Raw genomic sequence first — 14,122 nt, 5'->3', positions numbered from 1 at the left:
CATAACATTAACCACGCTTCAGGCTTCTGGCTCATCCATATGTAGTGATGATTTGTATATATCAGCTAGGCTGCCTGCAATGTCTTTAGCTTCCCACAGTGTCCTTGGATGTATCTGATTGGGCCCAGGAGATTTAATATGCTTTAAAACATGGGCGGCACGGTGGCGCAGCGGTAGAGCTGCTGCCTTACAGCGAATGCAGCGCCGGAGACCCAGGTTCGATCCCGACTACGGGCGCCGTCTGTATGGAGTTTGTACGTTCTCCCCGTGACCTGCGTGGGTTTTCTCCGAGATCTTCAGTTTCCTCCCACACTCCAAAGACGTACAAGCATGTAGGTTAATTGGCTGGGCAAATGTAAAAAATTGTCCCTAGTGTGTGTAGGATAGTGTTAATGTGTGGGGATCGCTGGGCGGCGTGGACCCGGTGGGCCGAAGGGCCTGTTTCCGCTCTGTATCTCTAAATTCAGCACCTCTTCAACTGTAATACTGGCTGTCTTCAAGACACTTCTATTAACTCTCCCAAGCTCCCTGTCTTCACATCTTTCTTCATAGTAAACACAGAGGAGAAATACTAATTGAGGAACTTGCCCACCTATTGCAGCTCCACACAGATGACCACTTTGGTTTCTGAGGAGCTTCTGTTTTCTCTAGTCACTCTATTTTCTTTAATGTGCTTAAACAAAAAATCCTTTATGCAACAGAGCTATCTCCTGCCCCCTTTTTTACCTTTCTGATTTCCTTCTTGAGTATGTTCCGCAGGTCCTCCAGGGACATGCTTGAACCCAGCTTCTGATGTCAGTCCTCTGCCTCATTTTTCCTGACCAGGGCCTCAATTTCTCTCATCATCTGTTTCCTTATTCCCACCTGCTTTGTCCATTACTTTAACAGGAACCCGCATGCCCTGAACTCTTGTCAACGCACTCTTTAAAGCATCCTACTTTCTGGACGTTCCTTTGCCAGCAAACAACCTACCCCAATGAAATTGAGTAAATTCCTGTGTAATACCATCAAAGATGACCGTGCCCCATTTCAGAATTATAACGTGGGTCTGCCGTATCTTTATCCATAACAATCTTTAAAGCTAATGGAAGTAATTGCTGGTTCCAAGAGGCCCGCCCACAGACATTTCAGTCACTTGCCCTTCCCAATTTCGTAAGAGTAGATCCAGCTTTGCCCTCTCCCCTGCCTGAGGAAACTTTCCTGAACACATTTCACAAAATCTGCCCTATCTAAGCACTGGCGCTATGACAGTCCCAGTTTATATTGGGAAAGTTAAAACTGTCCACTATGACTACCTTATTAGCCTTGCTGTCTGCTATCTCTTGGCCTCCAATACTCGCTGATTATTTGGGTGTCTGTAGTACACTCACAACAAGGTGATCATTCCCTTCATTTCTTAGCTCCAATCATGTAGAATCACTGGACAATCAGTAATGTCGTCTCGGGCAACTGCCGTGAAATTTTCCTTGATCAATAAAGCAACATCCCCTTTTCTTTACCCCCACCTCTATATCTCCTGTAGCATCTGCACCCTGGAACATTAAGCTGCCAGTCCTGTCCCTCTTTTAGCCAGGTTTCCGTAATAGGCACAACATCCTAAATACGTGTACCTATCCATGACTTGTGTTCATCCGCCTTTCCCGTCAGGCGCGTTAAAATAAGTGCGCATTAAAATAAGTGCAATTCAATCCAACAGTTCTTCCGCGCTTCCTGTCATGCTCCTACCAATTCTGTCCACTGGACTTTCTTTCATATAACTGACCGTGTACTGTCTTCCAGCCTCTCGCCTGCCTCAGTCCTGCATTGGATCTCGCCTCCTAAGCAATAAGAATATGTATATAGAAAAGAAGACTTGGATTGATTTCAAGTGCTTTATTAGGATTTTTTATGTTGTGAACCACTTTTCCTTTTGACTGAACAATTTTATATTTGGGTGCAATAGTTGTTTCAAAATGTTAAGATCATTAACATTATTGTATAATCAATGCTTGAAATCTGCCAGATTGCCTCCTTTTTTCCCTTCACCCCTTCCCCTACCATTTCTCTGTTCTACTCCTTCACCCCATCTTACTCCTTCCGCCCTTCTCTGGCCTGCCTCTTTCAATCTGCCGAAAGGGCTTCAAGATTATTCAAGCAATCATGGTGTACTTTGCCCATATGACCACCATTTGAAGTGTGAGTTTTGATGGCAATTATTGGGAGTTATTAAAGCACTTCAATACCACACCTTGGCCCTTGAATTTATTGCAACATCTACATGCAGGAGGAGGTAAATGCATGTTTGTTATGATATATACATTTATAAAAATATCAATTTTTTTTTCAACCCAGTTCTATGGGCAGTTTTCTCAGCACTTGAGAATTCTTGTCTGGAATAGTCTAATATTGTTCAAGATGAGAACAACATGGGTTGAATTCCTTTCATCAATCTCATCCCCATTATTAAACCATTATGCTTAACATATATATATATATATATATATATATATAATACATTTTAATTTTAAATTAACCCATTTTTGCTTAACTTAATATTATTGAAGAATAATCATAAATTCAACAAAACAATCTAATCTGCAGTATTAATAAATTCAGATTATCTTTGTAAGCAACATTGTATTAGTAAAGACTATATAAAATCCTGCCTTTGAGAATACTGCTATTTATTAACTGGCATTCAATGACCATGAATTGAGATGAGAAAGTTTTTCTTCACACAGAGAGTGGTGAATCTGTGGAATTCTCTGCCACAGAAGGTAGTTGAGGCCAATTCATTGGCTATATTTAAGAGGGAGTTAGATGTGGCCCTTGTGGCTAAAGGGATCAGGGGGTATGGAGAGAAGGCAGGTACGGGATACTGAGTTGGATGATCAGCCATGATCATATTGAATGGCGGTGCAGGCTCGAAGGGCCGAATGGCCTACTCCTGCAGAACTATTTTCTATGTTTCTGCCAGCAAAATTCAAATGGTTAGTTTACTGAATATATACTGTCTGTGTTCTTTATGGAATTCATGATAATTCAGATTTCATGATAATCGGGCTGTGGAACTGGATATTTTGAATTCTTGTATTAATGCATATTTTTCAAGAGTAAATAATTAACAATAAAGGAAATTTCATTCGAGCAAGTATCTCAGTTAGAGGCGAGAATGGCAGCTCAGAAATATGAATGCACACCTACTATAGATAGCCATTGAGCCATATTGAACCAAGCATCTGCCTTTTTTAAATATATTTTGCCATCGCAGCAGCACTTTGGTTCTGTGAGCTGGAGTAGGCTACAGGTGGAATATAGTTAGGTAGGAGATAATGTTATTCCGGGTCACGCCAGTAATTGTAAACCTTCCCCATACAATTGACCTCACAAAATGCAACACTTCGCTCTTGCTTGGATAAATTCCATCTGCCATTTCTATGACCATATTTGCAATTGATCTGTCTCCCGTGACCTTTGACAGCTTTCACTGTCCACACATTCACCAATTATTGTGTTATCCAATCAACCCATCTATATTTTTGTCTAATTTACTAAGATGTATCACAAAGAGGTCCCAAAATAGATCCTTGCAGTCACAAACTGCCAGTCAGAATAACATCCTTCCATCACTACCCTTTGTCTTCTGAGTAAGCAAGTTCTGAATCCAAACTAAGTCATCATAGGCAACATCCACAATCGTACCCTCATCAATCACCTTTGTTACACCTTCAAAGAGCTCTATCAAGTGTGTAAGATGTGATCTGCCCTGGACCATAGCATGCGATTGTCCCTAGTTGCCAGGAAATCCTATCCCTAAGAAGCCAACATACATTTAAATTGAACCCTTCAGCTTTATTGCAATGGCCGCAATCATGTAGAGTGGACACATTCATTTAAAAAGGGACACTATGTTTAATAAGGAAACGGCAGATATCATTTTATTGGATCTTTAAATGCCAGTTAATTCAAAACATTAAGGTGAATATGAGCAAAATGATTAATTTTTTATTAAAAGATCAGAATAGTTAAATTGCTTTGAATTTCTAAAATATTTCTCATCTGCTTTTAAATATTAATGGTCAGAGTTCTGTAAACAAGAGTGAGCTGTCAGAGGCCATCCGCCCATTTGAGGGTTCTGGTCTTGGGATTCTATGCTCAAGACCTACCATTTCTTGTGGACTTTCTGCTTCATAGAACACTTCATAGAAAGGGAGGTCTGTGAAATTGGGCCCACAGGGCCTCAAAATGTCCATGTCGATTTGGGAATAATGCAAGTGGCCTTCTGGATTGAGTGTAAATGGCCCAATAATATTACTTCCTACTGTATTTGTCATTGACTGAGAATTTTGAATGGGATGATTAATGGTTCAGTTAACTACACGCACTAACATTTCCATTAACATTTTCTTTTTTTTTTTGTGGGACTTGCTGCATATGTTTTGCTGTAAATATGCTATGAAAGCAACTAATTTACTGCTGTGTATATTTCTAAATATTTGACGTTATAGCAGTTGGGGTGTCTAACTCTGAATTAAATTTTCTCTTAAGTTGCTAAATAGCAGAAAGGGCCTTCTTCCTGAACCCAACCCTTTGCAATTCATGAACACCCTGAGTAATCCTGCTGTATTGCAGTTGCTACTGAGACCTAACTTCAATGGGCAAGCTGGCAAAAAAAGTGAGTGGTTTGATTCTTGCAAGGCAATTTTGGGGCCTGGTGTATTATTTCAGTTCTTTATAGATGAATTGTAGAAACTAATACAATACTAATACAAGACCTTGGATTATAATTCTGATGAAGCTGTTTGTAATTACCATGGGATTGAAGATTGGGTTAAATGTTGTTCAGAGTGATGGGATTTCAGTTGATGGAATGCTCACAGTTGTACTGGCATTAAAGAGCAGTTCTTTGGGGATAGGTTACACTTAAATTGAGCTGGGATGCTTCCTGCTTGGTTATAGGGTATTTAAACTTATGTTATGGGTGGAATCTAAACAATCTTCCTTTGGCATTGCTGGTCCATTACGGAAGTTCTAATAATGTAAAAATTTGTGATCTTTGGTATAAAACTTAAATACTTAGCAGATTAGCCAGCATCTGCGATGCAACAAATGGTTGAATCTACATGTCATTAGAACTAGTAAATATTATCTAATAGGTTTTGTGCAAGTTCAAAAGTGAGGAAATTTTATATTTGAAAATTGGTTTCTGTTCAGATAGGTGAACCTGAATAGTTAAATGTCAGGCAAAGCCACAGATTCTGTAGCAATTTCCATGATGTGTTTGCTGAAGGAAGAATTTAGTGCTTGATGAGGTATTGATGGAGCAGGGAGAGGTAGATATTCTTAACGGGTCATCCTTTATGACCAACTGGAAAGCTTGAAACTTCCAGAATGAAGGGGTTCCATTGTTGTCAAATTGCTCTTGATTATTCTCATTTATTGTGTAGATATTTTTTGTGTATACTTAGGGAGGGAGGTGAAGTGTTGGTGTAATTCATCTTTCAAGAACTGACAAGTCCATAATTCAGATTTGACACAATTTAAATGCTGAATGGTGCATGCTGTCTGTCCAATCTGAATTATGTGCCCAGGTTAGTTTAGTGTTTGTCTAATCAGCCTTTTAATCAAAAAGCAATTGGGCCAAACTAGTCAAAGTGGTTTAATTTAAAACATGTAGAATCAAATGGATTACGGAGAAGGAACAAATATTTTGTATGCTGGTTTTGCTCATGGGCACTTACAGTCAGGTGAATGATGGATCAGAATTGCTTGTGACGCCAAGCATGCCAAAGTAATTTGTCATCATGATTCAACCCTTAAGAAAAATAATACATGGAGCCGGGCCAATATTTGCGTGACCACTCATTTTGAGTTATTTAGTTTTCTGTGTTATTGCCATTAAGAAATGCTGCCATGGTTTTTTTTTAGATAATTGAAATGTGCGTTGCATTTGCAAAGTGTTTCTTCAAAGGTTGTTCTAAAATTTGACTTGTTCCCTTAAGGTTTGCTGGGGAATACTTTGGGTCTGCCAACTTTGCAAAACCCTGTACTGACTGCAGCCCTACTTCAAGCACAACAGGTAGATGATTTGAAATCATTTTCTGAAGCACATTCTAATAAATAAAGGATAAGCCATGCTAAGCCATGCAACAGAGAACCGATAAAAACTCTAATTTGAATGAATCATTGCCATCAAACTCTTTTTACCCCAACACTATGTCGAGTGTTGTTGAAGATATATTGCCGTTAATCGAACCTCTGTAGAAAGATTTGCATTTGTGTGGGATCTCTTTGGTAAATAAACGTTGAAAGTTTCTAAGAGTCCTCTTCAAGCTGTTCACATGGAACAAGCTACTGAAATTACTTAAATCATACGTAGTCAAATATGTGTGCAAAGTAAAGTTAATTTATCTCTGTTCTAAATCTTTTAAAAAATGGCTCCATGGTTGATGTCAATACTTGAGCCCTGCAAGGATTTTTGTCAATTACTTAACAATTTTGAAGAAATTTAAATTCTTCTGTAAGTTGGAATTTTATTGAAGGAAAAGTCAAACATTTTTGTAATGTTTATCATGAAAATCGAAGAAAAAAACCGTTTAATTTTCCCAAAAGAGTCCAATGGCCTACTCTCTTCACAAATCAGTCCTCCAAAAATTGTGTAAAGTTCATTTTTCAAATCTAATTTCTTGCATGGATGGAACATTGCAATATTGGCTCTTCTTTTGGACTGCAATACTGGCTTCACTGATGAAAAGGCGCTAGTTTGTTTCAAGAGCAGATGTCTTAACTGTGTGGCTTTTAACTAGTGCAGACATATTTCCGGAGCCGCTGAAGCCTAGAAATGTGCACTGGTTATCTGAGAAAATAATTGTAGTCAGTCCTCTGTGGAAAATAATTCTTAATTTTAATATTCTTAATTTTTTTAATCCAATTACCTTGGAGTGATAATATTTGTGTGGTTGATTGACCTGCTTTATTGAACAACTTTTTTTTCCCCCGAATTAGAATGCTGCATTGGGAAATGGATTGTTTCAGAATCTACTGCGAATGCAAGTGGCGCAACAGCAACTGCTTTTGAACAAAGAGAATCCAGCAATCAACAATGTAAGCTGTAATTGAGATGAGTCGATAATCTCAAATCCTTAACTAGATTTGTATTACTGTGTGCAAATTTTAAAAAAAACTAAATGCTGCAAATCTGAAATGAAAATAGTAAATGCTGGGTGAATGACCAATAGGTTGGGCAACATTGGAGAAAAGAGAAACAACTCGTGTAGTAGGTTGAGAACCCTTTAAAGTGAGGTGAACTGGGAAAGTGAAGAATAAATTTAAGTTGCAGAGGTTGAGGGTGTAATGTTTAAAATATAGGAGTAAGACATGAGTTGCCCAATATTTATAGAACTGCCTTATTAATAGATGAAGGCAATTGGAGCATGAAAATAAAGGAAAATATAAAACTGAAATGCAGGTCGGATCTGTTGCTGAATCTAAAAGGAAAATGTTGGAAATGTCTGGCAGATCAGGCATTGCCTATGGTGAGAGGAAAAGTGAGTTAACTAATACTGATCATTTCAATATCTATCCTCATTCCAATGAAGTCTCCGCTCATGAAAGACTCGCCACGATATTGTTGTCAAACACGCTGATGACTGCTGTTTTTAGTGAAAGGCTTTCATCTCACAGAGGCCGAACATCAGTTCAAAAAACTCCCTCTGGATTGTGATCTCACTTATGAGCACCAGATTGTTGTCTTCTGGACTGTCACTGATCTTATTTTTTTGAGATATTTTTTCTCCACAGCCTTCATCTTCTGATGTCTCCAGCCTGCTCCTCCCTTTCTCAAAATCCATAAATAGACACCTTTTCAGACTGAGCTTGCTCTGCTGAACTGATTACTACTTGCAGTCTCTATCCTTAATATTTTTGAGTTTGGGTGCAGAGTTTGTGTTCTGGATAACCCAATGGATTTATTTTTCAGGATTGGTGAAAACACATTAAAAAAAAATTATTTGGCATGATGGGTCAATTTGTTGGATCTCCTGGAGAGCATCTTAAATATGCCTCCTGTTCTATTTCCCATCTACTCTGAATTACTCTCCAGATTGTGATAAAGGTGTTGCACTGATTTAAAATATAAAAGCAAGAATAGACAATTAATACTTCATGCCTGCTTCATCACTTGATAGGGCCATGGATAATTATTTATCTTGACTCTACTTTCCTGTACCTACTCCATATTCTTAAAATCCCCCAATAAAATCTGTCTTTGATATACTCTGCGACTGAGCTGCCATAGTTGACAATTGAGAATACTAAACAGTCATTGTAAAAAAAAAAAAATGTTTAAAATTTGTGATTTAAGTCCACTTGCAATGAAGGCCACTGTACAAATTACTCGTTATATGAGCAAATTATCCATGATTTGTGTATCAGGACCCCCAGGTACAAGTCCATTTGAATGTCAGTTCCATTCACACTCTCACGATTTAAAAAAAACATGCTGGGTTTCAATTGTTTGGACCAAAATGATTGCTTCACTTTTCTCTGCATTATATTTCATCATTAGTTTTTGGTATGAGTTGTTTATGATTGTATACTAAAATATAGCCAGGTTTTGTTTTGTGTGCTATACCAAGGAAATCTTCATATATGTGAGTATATCAGGTAGTGCAAAAGAGAAAATACACCACAGAATATTGTGTCACAGCTACAGTGAGTGCTGATTTCTTTTTTAAATTGTGCAATGAGCCTCAGCAAGTTTGGTTGGAAGATTTGGGAATTTATCCCTAATTAATGAGAGCTTTGTTCAAAGCTCTGATAACAGTGGGGGGAAAAGCTGTTCTTAAATCTGGTTAAGCTTTTGAATCTTTTGCCTGACCACCTCTACTTCATATCCTTGCCAGTCTGTTTGGCCCATCTGACATCAGAGGGGAGAAGAAAGAATGACCATGATTGGTATTATGTTGGCCACTTTCCCGAGGTAGTGTGTAAAGGCTGGTTTTGTGTGATGGGCAAGGTTGTATTCATAATTCTCTGCAATATTTTTGTGTTCTTGGCAGAGCAGTTTCCATGCTAAGCTGCAAAGTGTTTGGTTAGGATGCTTTCCATGGTACATTCTTAGAAAATGATGAGAGTCGTTGGAAACGTGCCCTATTTCTTTAGCATTCTGAGGAAGTAGAGGTGTTGGTTGCATTCTTGGCTATAGGTTTGTGGTTGGACCAGGTGAAATTGTTAGCAAACTTTCACACCAAGGAGCTTGAAGTTCTCGACCATCTTCACTTAATATACTTCTCTGTCCTTTTGGTCTACAATCTCCCTTCTCTATCCTCCACCACTGTCACTACCCTTAAGCTTTTTAATAAATAATTATGGATATAGTACTTGGTTTGCTTAACCAAATAATTAATATAACTTGTGAACTTATTGGATCTCAGCAATGTTCTTTGTGGCACCAATTAGCTTAAGCTAAGGGAAACCACCTAAAACCTTGCATTTCTGATCTGCTGTAGGTTCTTCAAAGGTGGATTTCGCGGAAAGAAATTATTGATTTTAATGTAATGATTTGTAGGGGACCAGACCATAAATAATGCAGGAAGAATGGCCACGAGAATAATGCTCAATGATTGTTGGTGCTTTAGGTGTACGGATTAGATTTTTAAGAAATGTATTAAATATGACATTTGTGTTTTTTGTTCTTCGTCTTTTTATTTCCAGAAGTCCAGTTTACTTGGAGACCCCTCTATATTGCTTCAGGGAGCAATGGGAATTGGACCAACTATGACAACAAATCCTGGGAAAGGGATTTTGGCTGAACCACCAAAGGGTAAATTTATTATTTTTTGAGTGGCACAGTTTAGTTTTGTTTGGAGATGCAGCGCGGAAACAGGCCCACCAAGTCCGCACCCAACCAGCGATCCCCGCACACTACATCCTATATACACTAGGGAAATTTAAATTTTTAACATGCCAATTACCCAACAAGCCTGCACGTCTTTGGAGTGTGGGAGGAAGCCAGAGCGCCTGGAGAAAACCCCACGCATGTCATGGGAGAACGTACAAACGCCATACAGACAGCACCCGTTGTCAGGATCGAACCCGGTTCTCTAGAACTGTAAGACAGCCACCCTACCATTTCGCCAGTGTGCTGCCTGATAAATTATGAACTATAGAATAATCTTGATTGTTTAATGGATGAAATGTGTTTTGAGGACTTGAAACTGGCATATCACAAACATTGGAACTATTGTTCCTTGGGCAGTTCCTCTGGATTGAGTACTATAATCATCCTGAACCCCGTCTATATTATTCTCCAGCATTGTCACTGCCTTCTAGGTTTCCCATCAGTAATTATGTGTATATTATATGGTATGCATATCTAAATCATCTGTTTTGCACTTGGTCCTCAGCACCAATCCCTTCAATCCTGAGGTGATTGATGAGGCCATTGTGGGACATGTAGACCCTGCCATAGTTGGAGCAGAGGGGTGGGTAGTCTTTGCATTGCTCATGCGGGATTTCTGTGTTTCCCCAATGAGATAGGAATTTCATTTAACATAGAATTCTATTCTATGAATGGAATTAAGGTTCTCATACCATGTTGAAAACGCCTGTACCTGCATATCACTGATTTGTGGCGACGTTATGCATTTAATGATGCTGAAGAACATACTCCAAGCTATTCCACTGTCCTACTAATAATGATTTACCATAACTGGGCTTGGAATAGGATACTGTTTTGGGCGTATGGTGTTGAGGATGCCCACCAAAGCTGACTGAGTATAATTTGGGACTTAATGTTGGTTGGCTTATTCTGTGAGTGGTTTGGCAGAATTTTTGCGAAGGAAGATGGTATCTCTCCAGTGCTTGTCACCAGTTTTTCTTTTATGATTCTCTGCCTGTCAGCTTTGAGATGCCAGCTGCATATCTCAAACGTGTAGAAGGCTATTCATCTTCACTCTCTTCCTGGGAGGCCTGTGGTGAATTTATTCATGAGTTGTTGTGAAGGCAACCAACAAATGCAAAGATTGCACCATTGTTGGAAATTTAAGTTTGTGTTTGTAAAAAAAAAAAGGCACAATTTTTTTTTAAAAGCTCTTTGGATAGTTTTATTAATTGGCAACACTGTTTTAACCAAACCTCTGACTGCCCCTTGTGTTGTGCATGAATGTAACATTCCTTGCAATAATCATCCTTTTGGGTTCGTACTGATATATATATATATATAATAAAGTGAAGTGCCAGAAGATGAAATGTATTGGCTTTTATTGCATTGTTGCCCACTAAAAGAAATGTACTTCCAAAAGAATTGTGTATTGAAAATGCTCACAGCTTTAAAATGCATTTTGAAAATAATTAACTGATTTTACAATCAACAAATTGATGTTTCCCCACAGGTATTCCAATTTCTGCATTTAGTGCTGAATTTGCTAAAGCCCAGCAACCATTGGGAACTTTGCCATTTTGTTCCAGGTTCTTGGGACAAAATGTGACAGAGCAGAAAGCCCTTTTGGAAAACCCAAATCTGGTCCTGGGGCCATTTCCACTCTCTGCTCCTGTTAGCCACTCTCATCTTCAAGGCAGTCCCAATTTTGCTCTGGGCAATTTATTGGCCTGCCACCAAAAGCAGCAAACTCGACCAACCTGTATGAATGGGACTTTTTGGGTAAGCATTTTGTTATACTTTCCCACCCTTTCTATCTTCTCTTCTCATTGAAATTTTCCCTCCATTCTATATTGAAGCGACATATTAGGATTATGGAAACCTAATCTGAAGTTTGGAGTTCTTGAGGATATACAGTGCAGTAATGTATCTGTAAAATGTGATCACAAGCCAGTTCTCAAATGAATGCTAGTTATGTTTGAATAGCTGAAGTTTAATAAATAAAATTATAGTATTTCAAATGAAAGAGGCATGTACCCAACCTTCAAATTCAATTTAATTTAATTATTTTTTCATATTTAATAAGGGTATCTATTGTTTTTATTCTTGGATATCCTTGAAATATCTCTATATTAGGTATCCTACGAAAAATACAGCAATATTTATTTAAATATAGTTCCCTTTATAGCAAAAATGGTATTCTGGGGAGAGAATTATTTAAAAACTGAGCTAAAACTTTGGGCAATATTTTATGAATAAAACACATTTATGTCTTAATATGTTGATTTTAAAATCCCTGGTTAAATACTAAGTATTGTGCTGGGACATTAAAATGCAATCAGCAGAAGGGAACAGCAACATTTAGCTACTGGCATAACATGATGAAGTTGGACATTATTTAGCCGTCTGATCATTAATACCTTTCAGGAAGGAGTGTCAGCTATTTGTATTGGGCTGATCTCCTAACTCCCGAGCCACAAGAGGATATTAAGGCTGAACATTGAATGCAAGCATTGTTCTCAGAAATAAAAACAGGCCTTCTGCCATGTCGACCAAGTGCTCCATCTCAGCTTGTTCCATATCCCTCTAAACCTTTCCACTCATCTACCCATCCAAATGTATTAAATGTTGTTATCCCTTCCTCAACTACTTTCCCTGGCAGCTCATCCCATATACCCACCATCCTCTGTGTGGAAAAGTTGCCCATCTGGTTCCTATTAAATCCTTCCCCTCGCCCTAAACATATGCCCTCTAGATACTGCTTCCTCTACTCTTGGAAAAAGACTGCATTCACCCTATCTATTCCCATCATGATTTTAGATTTTTATAAGATCGGCCCTCAGCCTACTAAGATCTCAACTTCTCCCTGTAGCTTATACCCTTGATCCCTGGCAACATCCTCAAATCTTTCAAAATGTGTTCTTTCAAGTTTAATGGCATTTTTCTGTTTGCGGTGTGACCAAGTGTGACCTCACCAATGTCTTACAAAACTGTATCATAATGTCTCAACTTCTTTATTGTTTCTTTTTAACCATTTAAAAAATTAAAATATAATGCTTTTTTCTTAAAGGCAGCAGTTAGTGATGCTACTGAACCCAAAATGGTTAGTAGTCTTCTGAGAGATATGAGCCGGAATGATCAAGGGTAATTCCAATCTAATGGGTAATGGATTCCGATCATGGGAAATACTAACACAAATATCAACATTTGGTCAAAGTGCAAAGCACTTCTGGTATTGGTAAAATAATCTCCAGTTAAACTTGGTGCATTGAGGCAAGGGTGAAGTGTGAAGGGTTTGGCTTTGTTTGGAAGGTACATGATTGATACAATCACCAGATATGTTTGGGATCTTGTCACGACCATCTTTGATTATACGTTTTTTATTAATCCTTAAATCTGTTGGGCTGAATTGTGCTCTGTTCAGCCAAGTATCTCAACTTGTTCCTCCACACCATTGTGAGCTTTGGATGATGATGTAGGTCCAACTGAGTTGCGCTTTCCATTCTGGAGTTGATCGATGAGGCATAGTAAGGCCTCGTACATAACTAAGCCCTGGCTGCTTTAGGGCTATAAGATCTCATCCTGGAAAGCTTTGACGTCCTTTCAGAGGAGTTGGGGTAGGTGGAGTGCAGTCTCACTTTAGAGCTTTGTAACAGTTTTTAAATGCCTATTATGTTATGTTGTGTTTATTGGTACTTGTACCGAGGTACAGTGAAAAGCTTGTTGCATGCTAAGCAGTCAGCGGAAAGGCAATACATGATTAAAATTGAACCATCCGCAATGTAGAGACATAATAAAGGGAATAACGTGAATAGCATTTAGTACAAGGTAAAGTCCAATCAAAGATGGTCTGAGGGTCTCCAATGAGGTAGATAGTAGCTCAGGACTGCTCGCTAGTTGGTAGGATGGTTCAGTTGCTTGATAACAGCTGGGAAGAAACTTCCTGAATCTGGAGGGGTCTGAAGAAGGGTCTCGACCCGAAACGTCACCCATTCCTTCTCTCCCGAGATGCTGCCTGACCTGCTGAGTTACTCCAGCATTTTGTGAATAAATGCCTTCGATTTGTACCAGCATCTGCAGTTATTTTCTTATACTGAATCTGGAGGTGTATGTTTTGTGCACTTCTATACCTTTTGCCCGATAGGAGAGAAGAGAGAGTGGCTGGGGTGCGACTAGTTCTTTTTATGCTGGTGTAAATGGAGTAAATGGAAAGGAGGTTGCTTTGTGTGATGATCTGGGCTGTGTCCAAAATTCTCCGCAATT

At 38.7% G+C, this 14,122-nt stretch overlaps 1 protein-coding gene across 4 annotated transcripts in view; it reads left to right on the top strand.

The window, feature by feature from the left end:
• The window catches only part of raver2 (ribonucleoprotein, PTB-binding 2), a 76,141-nt gene that overhangs the window by 39,851 nt on the left and 22,168 nt on the right, over positions 1-14,122 (top strand). For all 4 annotated transcript variants that reach the window (XM_078407517.1, XM_078407516.1, XM_078407519.1 and 1 more), the window contains exons 5-9: positions 4,528-4,654; positions 5,982-6,058; positions 6,985-7,083; positions 9,694-9,802; positions 11,373-11,641. In XM_078407517.1, the coding sequence (XP_078263643.1) occupies positions 4,528-4,654; positions 5,982-6,058; positions 6,985-7,083; positions 9,694-9,802; positions 11,373-11,641 (681 nt within the window). The remainder of the gene's footprint in view (positions 1-4,527; positions 4,655-5,981; positions 6,059-6,984; positions 7,084-9,693; positions 9,803-11,372; positions 11,642-14,122) is intronic.

This window comes from Rhinoraja longicauda, chromosome 11 (assembly GCF_053455715.1).
Source record: "Rhinoraja longicauda isolate Sanriku21f chromosome 11, sRhiLon1.1, whole genome shotgun sequence".
NCBI classification, from domain to species: Eukaryota; Metazoa; Chordata; class Chondrichthyes; order Rajiformes; family Arhynchobatidae; genus Rhinoraja; species Rhinoraja longicauda.
This window is presented reverse-complemented; position numbering and strand designations above follow the sequence as displayed.